Source organism: Typopeltis vanoorti, chromosome 6 (genome assembly GCF_054136105.1).
Source record: "Typopeltis vanoorti isolate ZY-2024b chromosome 6, IOZ_Tvanoo_1.0, whole genome shotgun sequence".
Lineage (NCBI taxonomy): Eukaryota > Metazoa > Arthropoda > Arachnida > Uropygi > Thelyphonidae > Typopeltis > Typopeltis vanoorti.
Genome location: NC_143554.1, coordinates 157,554,448 through 157,569,477, shown reverse-complemented (window position 1 = coordinate 157,569,477; position 15,030 = coordinate 157,554,448). Strand labels below are relative to the sequence as shown.

General features: G+C 35.2%; 1 protein-coding gene across 1 annotated transcript in view; it reads right to left on the bottom strand.

Moving 5' to 3' along the window:
- The window catches only part of ric8a (ric8 guanine nucleotide exchange factor A), a 340,114-nt gene that overhangs the window by 239,690 nt on the left and 85,394 nt on the right, over window positions 1-15,030 (bottom strand). Inside the window, exon 5 of the mRNA XM_090393889.1 lies at window positions 8,905-8,980. Within this exon, the coding sequence (XP_090250015.1) occupies window positions 8,905-8,980 (76 nt within the window). The remainder of the gene's footprint in view (window positions 1-8,904; window positions 8,981-15,030) is intronic.

Genomic DNA, 15,030 nt, shown 5'->3' with positions numbered 1-15,030 from the left:
TAGGTTTACAGAAAGAGCTTTCTTGGGCAGAAGGTACATACACACACACAAATTAAAACTAAGTTTATTTTGTATTCTGCATTACATGACATCTACATATTCATTGCTGAGAAAACTGGAAAAATCTATATTACTATTCTGTACTCACTACAGTTAACAGTGCTAGTGCTATCAACCTGAAAACTACTTTTATTTTTCAGTTATTAATTGTGAAAATAACTTATGTTCATTTAAAATAACTTTAACAGATGTGAAAACCAGAGAAAGATCCACAAATACATGAAAAATAAACCTAATCATTTTTTAATTGTTTGAAATAATCTTATGTAGTATCATATTTTTTTAAAAGATTACAACAGTATATGTCTAAATGACACTTTTTGCCTAAATATCTGATAATTTATTATTTCAAATATGGCTGCTAACATAAGTAAATTCAATATAATACAGTTGACAGTGAATTTTAGTGCAACTCCTCCCACTACTTTCTGGAATTTTCTAACTTAAATCAGTGAATTTCACCAGAAAGTGGTGAAAGTCAATGGTTTAAGACTGCATAGTATGAAGCTTCCTGTTTGGAATATTTCAGTGAAGAGCGAAGGAATAAAAATTCAATAAAACATTTAGAGCTGAAATTTTAATTATATCTAAAAGAGAAGAAAAATGAGGGGTAGACTTAAAATGAAATTCTTAGGTATTATTTCTGGAAAAATTCCCATGTTACTCCTCTAAGTAAATATTTTTATGGCTATTTAGCCTATTTTTGTTTAGGAGTATCCCTTTTTTATAATGTCATTGCCATTTTATTCAATTTTTAGGGCATTACTGATGTTTTAAAGACAGATATACGAAGAATATATAGGAAGAATAATTCGGACATACCTTTGCAGGATGTTGCTGGTTGTCTTCTTATTCAGCGGCATCCGGAGTATGGTGTTATACATTTATCTGCTGTTGAAGTATGACTGAAAGGAAAGGGGGGGTTGGAAAATATGGGGATAGAGAGATGTGGGAGACCCAGGATTTTTAAGGGTGGAGAGAGAATTCTTTGGGAGGGAGGTGAAAGATAGAAATTTTTTGCAGAAGGAGAAGGATATGATGGGATAAGATCAGAGGTGTAAGATCAGTTGTGTAATGGCAAAAAACAAAGCCAAAACAAACAGTGTATATCATCATTAGACTTATTAGCAATTCATAAGGTATTGAATGCTGTCAATACACTATATATGGCTATATAGTGTATTGGCAGTAAGTAAGTGGTCAAAATTCAAGATCTGAGGGTGATGGTCGACAATGAACTGAAATTTACATGGCACAATGCAAATGCTGCAGAGACTACATATCCCAAGTAGGGAGAAGGAGGTGGTTTGCTATTGTATAAAGCACTGATCAGACCATACACAAACTATAGTGCTGGATTTGGTCACCTAGTTTTTGCTGTGATGTATAAACTAAGTTTATACATAGTAAAAATAGGGTTCAGAGACAAGTGATCAAGGCAATATCAGACTCTAGAATACCTTATAGGAAAAGGTTAAGGAAATGTAAATTTCAGAGTTTGGTAGATAGAAGGAAAACATCCAATATGACAGAAATTTAAAATGGCAAGGGAATTTTATTGGATTAATACAGCAGGGATTATAAAAAATAGTGGAAGGTGAGAAGGGAAGAATGAGATGTCATCCCTGGAAGCTGTATAAAAGTATAGAAGGATATGAAGTATTTTTTCACATGGAGATTGGGAGAGTGGAATGCATTACCAAAATATACTGTGAATGCTGGGAGTGAAGTGTTCAAGTGGATGTCCCATGATGAGTCAGCAGACTCCATGGAGGATGATGTGATAATGACCCATGAAAGTTATGTTGGAATAAGTGAGACATGGTTGGATGAGAATAACAGCCCGACAAGAACAGAGATGTAAGGGTATGATGTTTTTTGTGAAGAGAGAAAAGACAAAAAAGGAGGTGAAGTGCTACTGATGATGAAAAAAAGTTATGTCCATACCAGCTAGAGATGTAAGGAGAGGGGAGAAAATAGTAGCGATGGTGGTTTTGAGGCAGTATGGTGTGAGATAGAGGTAAATAGAATGAAATACTTACAAGGGTGGTCTGAAAAGTTCTTGGCCTCGACTATAGATGGCAATACTATCAGCAAGTTTTTTTTTTTTTAAGTTGAACATCTGTCATAAGCATCCATGTGAAATTGCAAATCATTCTACCAAGTAGTTTGTTTTACACAGCTGTCTGAAGCAAAAGTGTTGTCAGTATCTCTTGAAATGGATAAAATTGAATATCATGCAGTTATAAAATTCTTTGTGAAAGAAGGTTTAATGCCAAAAGAAATTCATTTGAAGTTCATAAAAGTTTATGTTCGTTTTCGACAATTAAGAAATGAGCTGCCGAGTTTAAACATTGCTGTACCAGTCTTGGAGATGATCCACATGAAGAACGTCCAAAAAGTGTAACCACACCAGAAATCGTTGATCAGTGCATGATATGGTATTGGATGACCAGCGACTCAAAGTGCATGAAATTGTGGAGACTATAGGCATTTCAAAAGAATGTGTAGGATACATTTTGCATGAAGAATTGCAAATGAAAAAGCTTTGGCAAGATAGGTGCCATGCAGATCAAAAACGAACTTTCATGAAAATCTCTGAACAGTGCTTGGAGCGATTTAACAAGAACAAAACTGAGTTTTTGCATCGATTTATTACTATGGATGAGACTTGGATTCACCATTACACACCAGAATCCAAACAGCAGTCAAAACAGTGGACAGAATCTGTTGTTCAGTGCGAAAGAAGACAAAGCCAGTTCCAGCAGAAAAAGTCAAGGCATCGGTGTTTTGGGATGCTATTTGTTTATTAATTATCTTGAAAAGAGTAAAACAATAACCGGAGAATATTATTCCAATCTGTTATCCAGACTAGACAAAAAAATTTGTGAGAAAAGACCCGGTTTGCGGAAGAAAAAAATCATCTTCCATCAGTTTCTTCAAAGTGTTTTGGCAGTGGGAAAATTAAGGGATCTGGACTATGAAATGTTTCAATATCCACACTATTCCACAGATTTGGCTCCCTCTGACTTCTATCTCTTCCAGAAACTAAAACTCTTCCTCGCTGGTGATCGTTTTTCTTCGAATCAAGAGGTGATTGCAGCTGTAGAAGGGTATTTTGCAGATCTTACTGAGAACCACTACAGGGATGGGATAATGGTGCTGGAGCATTGCTGGAATAAATGTAATAGTCTTAAGGGATATTATGTTGAAAAATAAAAATAATTTTGAAATTATAAATTTGTTTTCTCATTGTTAGGCCAAGAACTTTTCAGACCACCCTCGCAGTTCGATGTTGCTATAGACCTGGTAATGTGGAGGGCAGTGACCATGAAATGTATAAGAAAATTTGTGAAGCAAATATGAAAAGGGTGATCATTATGAGTGATTTTAATTATGACAATATAGACTGGGATGATGAGATAGGCAACCACAAGTAAAAAAATTAATTTCTCAAGTTTTTGAGGAATAATACTTCAGACAGCATGTAACAGAGGGCATGCAAGGATTTAGTTCTTGGATTTGATGATCTCATCAGAGGATGTTATCATAAATTAGGTGTCAAATCTCCCTCCAGTTGTTGAGAGAAACCATGAAGTGATTACCCAGGTGGTTGCCAGCCATGTTAAGACTCATCATCAAATTCCTGATTGTACCATCATAGGGTATACAGGATAATTATGATAGTAGTGCATGAAAAAGTTACATGCTTGCAGCTGTGGCATGGAAGGAGGAGGTGGTGGTGGTGGGTGGAAGGAGATCAATGCTGCTTAGGTGCTATTTAAGAGCTATCTAGTAGAAGCAATGTCAAAATGTATTCCAAGCGTCAGATGGTTAAATAAGGTAGGAGTGAAATAGATGAATCAAGAGATTAAGTATGTAATACAGAGAAAGAAGGCATTATTGAGGCAACAAAAGATGTATGTGATAATCAATTCCATGATGAGTACAAAGAACAGGAAAGGAGGGCAAGTCAGTTGGTAAGGGTAACAAAACTGCAGTATGAGCAGCAGTTAGTTAATGAAGCAAAAAAACTAGTTCTCTTGGTATGTAGCCAGCGAAAAAAAAAAAAAAAAAGAGAATAATTATGGTAGGATGACACTGATTAGAGAAAATGGTATAAGAACAACTGCGGCAGAGCATATACTTGAGATAGTTAATGAATAGTTCATAAAGGTCTTTCATTCTTGTGAATGGGACATCATGGAGTTTGAGAACAGTGAATAAGGAGGAGAAGAGACTGAATGTGAGTGAGCAAGCGTCGATGTTAATAAGGCTGTGGGATTTGATGATATATCACCATGTATTTTGAAGGAACATGGCAAAGAGTTGACATCTGCCCTGGCATATTTATTTAATACGAGTCTTACATTGGGTCAAGTTCCAAAAAATTGGAAGGAAAAAAATATTGTACTGCTTAATAAGGGAGATGATAGAAACCTAATATCAAATATAGGCCAATTTTATGTGAGGTGTGGTTAAAGTGTTTTGAGAGGTTAGTGAGAACTAGGATCTAGAACCAAGTTGACAATAACAGTACTATCTTTGATACACAGCACAGATTTGCTAAAGGTATTTTTTCATATCCACTTACTTAACACAATGTTACGGCTTCAGTGGACAAAGAAGATGCACACACACAGTAGTATACTTAGATTTTGCAAAGGCTCATGATAGATTACCATATGATAAGTTGATAGTTAAACTAAAGTGGATAGGGTTGGAGATTAGCTATACACACAACTTATATATTAGGGCTACTGCTGTTTAACCTGTATGTAATGATATTTGGGATGATTTGGATGGGAATATTCAGTTCTTTGCAGTGATGATGAAAAGTTGGGACAAACTATGACGTGTAGAATAGAATGCTGTGGTCTTACAAGGAGACTTGAATAGAATGAGTGAACGGGCATGGGAGTGGAGATACCAGTTCAGTGTTGCAAAATGTAAGGTTTTTAAATTCAGATATCAGAAAGGGTCCAGAGGCAACTGACTAAGGTAGTTTCTGGTCTCTGGAATGAATGTTGAGTATGAAGAAAGGTTGAGAAGATGCAGTTTGCAGAGTCTAGTGAATAGGAGAAAGAGAAGAGGGGTGATATGCCAGAGATGTACAAGTTAGTAAGGGATTATTACAGTATTAACGTTGAAGAGGTTTTTCATAAAATTGTGAGAGATGGGGGGAGGGGGGAACAAGGGATCATACATATAAGGAGTGTGGACAACAGCATAAGAAGCAGGTTTTTAGCATGGAGAGATGCGAATGATTTGAATGCATTGCCTGAGAATGTGGTGTGTGCAAAGAATATGAATTGTATTTAAGGCACAGTATGATGAGCTGTGTGTATGATGAAGAGACCTCCTGCGATGAGTCTTTGACTCCATAAAGGATCTTGGGATAATAATAACCATAATGCTTCTGTCACTAAGAGATTATTTCATAGCATCCTTGTCATCAAACCATTCAAGACAGATGACATCATCTTATTTGTTGTTATCATTTTTTAAATAATTAAAATAAAGGATGTATAACTATAGCACATTGGCACCATTTTAAGTCTTCAATAAGCAAGACAGGTTTCACACTATGATGTAGATCATTTTTCATCTAATCACCTGAGATTGCACTGTTAACACCTATGAACAGAAATGTAATGTCTGCTCAATGTAGTCATTGCCAAGGGTGAAATGGGCTTATGGCATGAAAGTGAGAGCGGGGAGAGAGAATGTGTGGAAATGCAAGCTGCTTTGAAAGCAAGAGAATAAACGATGTTAATGATGCAAGACATGATACATAAAAGTGTTGTAGAGAACATAGTGAAAGGAGTGAGTGAGTGATTGTAAACAAAATATGAAAGAGCCCCTGGGTGGCGGATAGGGGAACCCACCATGTACGAGTGTGTATATATGTACATATGGTTGGGTGGTCCAAACATACTGTATAAGGACTCGTGGACCATAAGGGGCAATCATCTTGAGTGTAATGGGAGTGGCACTCTCTATGAAAGAAGTGGTTGAAAGAAATGCAGATGAGGTGGCAGTAAGGAGAGAAACAGCATAGTTACACTTAATAGGATAAAACAATTCAAATGACTTGAGAAATATTTGGCATGTGGTACAGCAGGAGAGAGAGAGAGAGAGAGAGAGAGAGAGAGAGAGAGAGAGAGAGAGAATGAAACAAAAGTGAATGGGATGAGTATGAAAGAGCAAGGTACTGGGAGTAAAGAGAGGGTATTATATGGAGATTCTATAATACATGTACTTAATGAGAATGTGACAAAAGCATGTTGCTGGAGTGCAAAGACCAAGGATGTTATAGTTTGCAAAGAGGAAAAGCAAAAAAGTTGATTGTTTTTGCAGACAAGAATGATTTGAAAGGCAAGAAGAGAAGAGATGAACGAGTTGCTGGAAGAAGAAAAAGAGAAGAGTGACACAGTAACGACTGCAAGTCATTACTGTGTGTCACTCTTCTCAGTTCAGACCTATCGCACCAAATCTGCTGCCTTTGTGCGATAGGTCTGAACTGAGAAAAAAGCACCATGATTGATAATAAGGCAATGAGAAGATTGTGCAGGAGGAATTGCAGTTTATAAACATATGGAGTGAATTTGATGGATGAAAAGATATGTATATAGTTGACATCTGAATTTGAATACTTCTGGAGTTTATGTTTGGAGGAAGCATTGCATTGCTTAGCAAGAGGTTTGAAGAACAATATCAGAGAAACTAGAGATATTGGGGGGGGGGGGGGGGACAGTCAAGCAATTTTTCAGGTTTTGAATCTGAATGGGTTGATAATGACATTATGCAAGGGTAATTGTTGGCCCAAGGGGATGCTGAAATGCATGTACATGAAAGTATCAGAAACAAAGGGGAGGAGTTTTGACATTGGTCAGCTAGACTTGGACAAAAATTATCAGCATCAGTCTTGGTTGACCTCGAGGACTTTAGGTCTGAGGGAGAAGGTTTATTTAAAGCTATCTGGTATGAGAGAGGTCAATATGATAAAATATATATTGTTGGTTGCTGCTATAGACCAGGTAGTGCACAGAAAGATGTAGATATCATACATTGGCAGATTAGCACAGTGAGTGTAGGATGAGCAATTATTATGGGAAAATTCAACTACAGATACAGACTTGAGGGAGGAAAGTGCATATAGCAAGATGGAAATGTAATTTATGCAGTTACTGAGTCAATTACCTGAAACAGCATGCAATAGAGGAAACCCAAGGTTTGAGAGAGCTGGATCTGGTAAAAGAATCTGAAGATGCATCCATAATCACAGTAAAACACTCTGCCTTTGATGATACAAGGGATGTATCATCCAAGTGAAGATTTGGCAGTTCCCAATATGAGAGATTGATGTAAGAATTGAGGTTGATGAATTGTAGGAGTTGAGCATATTGAAAATATCAATGTTAACATAGCAATGGGATTGGATTTCATGTTAGCCTGTGTGCTATGAGAATGTGCAGGAGAATTGGAAGTGCCTCTGATTAAGTTGTTTAATCTAATTAGTCTCAGCTCATGAAGGGTCCAAGGGAGGAGTGGAAAGAGAATAAAATAGTTTCATTACATAAAGGTAGCTCCAAGATAGAAGTAGCAAATTACCGAACAATTAGTCTCTGAGGAGTAGTGATTACAGGTAGAATTCAGGAAACAGTGGATAGGAATAGAATACTCTATGATGAGCAGCATGGCATTGTAAAAGGTAATTCTTACTTTACTATAATTTACTTGTATTTTATAACAGTGATAGCAGAATTAGGTAAGAGAAGTGGCTTCACTATGATACTGCTGAAGTTCATGACATTTGACAAAATATTTCACAGAAAACTTCTGCATAAGTTGGAGCAAATGGAAATGAAGCTGGTGACATGAATAGTGAAGTGGCTGATACAGATACCAGAGAGTAGTATATGATATAGTGATACAGTGAAATTGATGGAAATGAAGGGAACTAATGGACTGGCTGGAGGCTTGACATTATGACCACTACTGTTTAATTTGTGTATTAATGATAGAGGGAATGATTTAAGTAGAGAAGAGTACTCAGTTATCTGCTAATAATGCAGAGCTGAAGAGAGTAATGGTTAAGGTGATGTACCCATCCTAGAGGAGGATTTAAATTAACTGGAAACATGGATAGAGGATAAAGATTACTAATTTAATATTGCAAAGTGTAAAATGAAAAGGTACCAAAGTGGCACATTTTCATTCCCCAATGTTCCATGAGACGTTTGCAGTAGTACTACTACTTCATCAATACTGTATATATTGGGGAAGATGTGAATGCATAGTTAGCACTTATTAAACTGACAGTGTAAACAAAATAAAGAAATATCAAAGAGTGACAGAGAGAAAACAGGTGATGTCATAGCTCTAACTTCACTGCAGCTATTACATGGAGATGGTCATCTTAAATAAATTTATTGCTCATGGAAACTGAGAAGGAAAACTGGCCTTAACTTATGAAAGAGTGATAATTTCATCCCATTTAAGTACCATATACATAAAAACATCCTTTTTGCTCTTGCACACATGCCGTATTTTTGCAAATTTTTAAAAATAAGATTTTCAAAAATTTTTCTATAAAATTTTCATAGAAAATAAAAATGTATCCTCTTACTTTAAATCAAACTACCTCTGCATACTCAATCACAATAAGTATACTTTTAAAAAATATTACCATACAAATTTTGATAAAAAATAACATCATAATGGGAGAGGAAAAAAGCATTATATTAGTAAGATGCACTACAACAATAATAAATAAATAAATATTTCCAAACAAAGAGGGGAGGGGAGGAATGGGGTAGGAACAAATATATAATAATTTACCTTAACATCATGTGGAATATCAGGATCTTTATAAGTTCTTAATCTGAGCATAATGCCCTCTATACATCCATTGGAACTAAAAAAAATAATCAAATATTCAAATTAATAATTAGAAATTAACAATGACTGTTTTTCCTCCACTCTTGGTTAATAAAAACTAATTTCATATGACTGAAGCCTCTCTCACCTATTCTATTTAAAAGGTGCAATAAATGCACCTTCAGGGATCATAACTGAACAATAAGAATTAATTGGTATGAACATTTATGCTTGGAGAAAAAAAAAACTGCTTATGGCACTAATGATGGAAAGAAACAGCAAAACTTCTTTCAGTAGTAAATGGAAAGTATAATTTCACATTATACAAAATTAAGATAAATTAATTGAGAATTACATATATTTACAGAAACTTTCCTCCCTATAATATGGGGAGGAAGGTGGATGGATATAGGAATAAAATTTCACAAACTATTCAATTCCACTTTGATAACAGAGTGGCAATCATTTCATTGAATAGTAACAGTTTGTTTTTAGACACACACACACACACACACACACACACACACACACACACACACACACACACACACACACACACACACACACAGTGAACTCTGTATTATCTAAACTTCAATTAACTGAGGTATAACCAAATTACAAATTTCAAAGCTGCTTAGTTCCATGTTTCACTACCAGAGGCAATATGAAATCATAATTCTCTAATACATGATTATTTTTAAAATCAAGGCAGTTTTAACAAAAAAAAAAAAAAAAAAAAAATTGAGAATTTCGTCATTTTTTAAAAATAAAATATAAAAAAATTAAAATTTTGTTTACTGCTGCAGTATTTATTATTATCAACAGACCTCCATGAAGTCAAGAGACTTGTCGAGGGAGGTCCCACTCTCACATGACACAGCTCATCAAGTCTTGGTGTAAATGCATTCACTGTCTGCACTCACCACACTCTCAGGGAATGCATTCCATTCGCCTACTGCTCATCCCCATCTTTATACAGCTTCGGATTGCCTCTCATTCTCCCCATTCTCCAGATATTCTACGAAAATCTCATCCATGTTAATCTAGTAATTACCCATTACCAACTTGCACATCTCAATCATGTCTCCCCATCTTCCTTCAATCCACTCAGCTCTGTGACTTGCATTCTCTCAACCTGTCCTCATATTCCACATTCCAGAGATCCGAAACTATCTTGCCTCTGGACCCTTTCCATCATCATGACCAAATCTGTGCACAGTTGTCCATATGTGGCCTGATCAAGAACTTATATAATGGAACCAGAATCTTCTTACTTCTACAAGTTAATGTCCTCAACATCATTCCCAGAATTTGTTGTGTTGTCCTCACAACTGTGTTGCCTGGCAATGTGTCCTCTAAATTTCAGATCCTTATCCACCATCACCCCAAGCTCTTTCATCTCCTCCAACCACCTCTAAAATATCCCCACCAATCCTATACTTTGCATCCCATCTTTGCTTCCCAAATTTTAAAACCTTACACTTTGCTACATTAAACTAACATCTTCCTCCCACACACTCTCCGATTCAGGCAGACAGTCTCTTTAGGTCCTCTTGCAAAGCTACATCTACTGTACTTCTCATAATTCTCCCAAACTTTGCATCATTTGCAAACAACTGTATATCACCATTTAAGCCCTTTCCAATATCATTTACATACAAATGAATAAACAATGGCCCAAAATAGACCCCTGGGGAACACCAATGGTGGATTGGGATATCACTAACCAAGTATTTAACAGTAAATGATTACAATCAGTGTATAGAGGCTTAAGTGCTGTGAGGACATCATAAGCCTCATGTTGGAGGCTTAATGGATTGTTTACAACACTCAGAAAGGATTAAAACAGAATTTAATACTTCCTATATTTCATCTCAGTCACTGAGACATCTTCAAGGATTACAAAAAAGCTAATGTAACATAAACACAAATAACAAACAATACTAAGCCCAAACACGTGGGTGACACTAAAGTCCTAACTAGGTGGAGCGCCCTCTAAGGGTGGTTTGTAGGTGGACTGGAAGGTAGGGTGGGACCTCTGGTGATAAGTGTTTCCCAAATCTTAGGAAGCTTAATGCAACTGTATTTATTAAGATTTGGTTGATTTCTGAGAGCTGCTGCTAATTCTAAAATAGTCTCTCTTTTTTAAATTTGCTGTGGTGGAACATGGTGGTTTTTGTCTGCACTCACCACACTCTCAGGGAATGCATTCCAATCGCCTACTGCTCATCCCCATCTTTATACAGCTTCGGATTGCCTCTCATTCTCCAGATATTCTACGAAAATCTCATCCATGTTAATCTAGTAATTACCCAATTTTAAACAAGTACAACCTACACACAGCATTTAAGCCCCACCGCAAACTTGCTACCGTTATCCGTTCTACAAAAGATCAGATCCCTCCTCTCTCAGCGCCTGGAGTTTATAAAGTATCCTGTTCCTGTAAGCTGGCGTACTTTGGACAGACAGGCAGCTCAGCAACCATCTGCCTGAAGGAACACAAGTCATACATCTGCAACCACGACTATGGTCAGTCTGGCCTTGCTGACTATGTCTTGGATACAACCCATAGGATCTCATGGAGAAAAACCACCCTGCTCCACCACAGCAAATTCAAAAAAGAGAGACTATTTTTAGAATCAGCAGCAGCTCTCAGAAATCAACCAAATCTTAATAAATACAGTTACATTAAACTTCCTAAGATTTGGGAAACACTTATCATCAGAGGTCCCACCCTACATTCCAGGTCACCTACAATCGCCCTTCCAGGGCGCTCCACCTAGTTAGGACTTTAGTGTCACCCACGTAGTTGGGCTTAGTATTGTTTATTATTTGTGTTTATGTTACATTAACTTTTTTGTAATCCTTGAAGATGTCTCAATGACTGAGACGAAATATAGGAAGTATTAAATTCCGTTTTAATCCTTTCTGAGTGTTGTAAAAAATCCATTAAGCCTCCAACATGATATTTAACAGTAAAGAAAGATATCAATTTGTTAACAATTTATTGGCTTACTATTAATTCAGTTTCATAGCTGCATCTTAGATGTCAGTGCTACTAAAAGCAAGAAGCATGTATTTCCTCACAATGTATCTCAAATTTTAAATATAAATATTGGACTATACTATATACTTTTATATTTCTAATTTTTAATTATAAATTTATCAGGACAATTTTTATAATTATAGTTTACCAATGTCAGGACAAAAAAGAAACTTTCATGTTGTAATATGTTTGTTTTATCATAAAAAGGGCCATCAGTGAGTACAGAAACTTTTAAAATTGCAATTAAATACAATACTTATATAATCACATATATATTCTATCTACCTGAATTAAACTTAGAATTATTATATGTTAACTTTTCCTAATTACACTTAACTAAAAGGTGCATTTTTGTTCCTAAAAAATTTTATTTCAAATAATTATGAAACATTATTATTCACCCAAAATTAAATTGCTTATATGGTATATTCTGGTAATTGGGCCACATTTTTTTAATAAGCTATATAAAACACAATGAATTAATAAAAGATCCGACAAGTTTCGTAAGTCGTTTGACTTGCATCTTCAAGGGTAAAAGGTAATTGAAAGTTAAAACAACAAAAAAGAGATTAGCAGTTCATACTATACAGTTGTAGCCATCTGACTATTCATAAAATTAAAAATCAGAATGCAGATTCAAAGCAGTACTGGGTTTAAAAAATGCTGGATGATGCCACGTTCTGTTGTTCACGTTCATAATGTCCGAGGTCTGACTGAGTTATATTTTTTATTAAGGCTGACCAAACTTGGTGGAGAATTAATCCTTGATTTTTATTGCATTTTGTTGGTATTTTAAGCATGTTTGCAGCTTCTTTAAATTTCCTTATGTAACAGTTTTTTTCTATGTACGACATCTTTGTATTCTGCCATAGTACACTGTGGCCAGTGGAAGTGGTATGGAAAGCTAGACCTGATTTTTGTTCTCTTCTGTTTTGCACATCCTTTTGGTGTTCATTCATGCAAATTTCCCCAGATCTTCCCGTCTGTCCTACTTAGCAGATGCCGCAAGAACAATAAATGTTGTAAACACCTGGTTTTTTTAAAGGATGATGAGGAGGTTTCAGGGATGTAGAAATCTCGAAATTTTTTCCAGCATCAGAAAGGCTACTTTGATGTTATATTTGTTAAGCAATTTAGCCATCTTGTCTGTAACATTTTTGATATATGGAAGCATGATAGCGTTTTTGAAATCTTGTTTCTGAGAGATGCTTGTAGGAGGTGTGTGGAGGATTTTTTTTGATAGTCTTGGTTTTATAACCATTCTTTTGAAAGATCTGTGTTAGATATTCTAATTCTTCGTTTCTCTGTGTTGGAAATGTTATATGCTCTGTCCCTTAGGGTTTTTATTATACCTATTTTTTGCAAAGGGTGGTGGGATGTGAGGCCGCATTAAGAAATCTTCCTGTGTTGGTGGGTTTTCTATATATCGAGAAAGAAAGTTTATTATCCTTTTCATTGACTTCTAATAGAATGTCTAGAAAAGGCAGTTTCTAAGTTCTTCTTGTTCTAAAGTAAATTTTATATTATTATGCAAATTATTTAGGTAATCTTTGAAAGCAATGAGTTCATCTGTTGTTCCTGGCCATATGATGAATATATCATCGACATAGCATAACCATATTTTTGGTTTTTGATGATAATTGTTTAAAGCATTATTTTCAAAGTTTTCCATAAATAGGTTAGTTAAAGCCGGAGAGAGAGGGAAGAGCCCATAGCCAGTCCTGTTTGTTCTCAAAATTTGTCTTGAAACGTGAAAAAAGTATTATTTATACAATGTTTATAAAGATCTACGATGTCCGGAGGAAAAAGGTCTTCTAGGAGATTCACAGTTTCGTTTCAGAACATTTGTAAATAGGCTGATAACATCCAAACTTGCTAATATGTCTGAAGGTCTAAATATCTTAATATTTAGACCTTCTTATAAATATAAATATCTTACTTTTTCAATAAAATGTGTACTGTTCTTGATGAAAGAAGATGTTTTTCCTGTATGAGGTAAAATCATTTTGGCGAGATGTTTTGCTAAATCAGAGGTCGGAGAGTCTCTACCATCTACTATTGGTCTTAAGGAAATACCTATCTTATGAATTTTTGGTACGCCATAAATTCTTGGAACTAATGGGTGTTTTGAATGTAGAGTTCTTTTGAGTTCTTCAGTCCAATTAGGTATCTTTTTGATTAGATCATTGGCTTTATTGTGAGCATGCCAAATGGGATCTCTGTCTAAAGGTTTATAGGTAATAGAATCTTCAAGAAGAGTTTTCATTTTATTATTATAATCTTCAGAGTTCAAAACTACTGTTGATGATGATGATGAACAACAAAAAGTGAGTTGATCATGAGATAACAATACATTTATAATTAGAGTTAATTATAATTACTCCAAAATGTATATGTTGAATGTATGCTAACATTAATGAGTATTCTTGAAGCCAAACAGTCCTCTATTTGGCTCCATGAACCAATGAATACTTCATGAAGGAAACCTGTTTGAAGAATGGATTGTTATGAAGTAAACAGAATATAAGAAGAAACCTAACACTCAGCTTGCAATTTATGATTATCAATTACAATATTCTTTCCACTATGCATAATTACATAACAAGAAATGTTATGAATTAGTCTAAATCAAGATGAAAGAAGCAGCAGCTGCTAAAATCATTCCAACTAGCTTATCCACTTCACCTTTGCTAAGGTCACTTCAAAGACAATTAAACACATAAATACTGAACAATGAACATAATATCCAAAAAGTGAATAAAGTATCATGTCAGGCTGCTTCATACCAATAATCTTTGTGATCAGAGTGTAATATTATTTTCATCACATACATGACACAGTTGAAAACTGAACTGTATGTATACAAAACTTCCTTGGCTAATGGAATACTTTTTTTAAGTAAAAGACAATTAAATAATCAGAGCAATCCCTCCATTCTCGATAAAATATCACATCCTACTATTTAGAGAAACAGGAACAGAATCAATCTTAATATTGTTGATAAATCAAGGATGTGTGATATATCAGACAAATGACACATA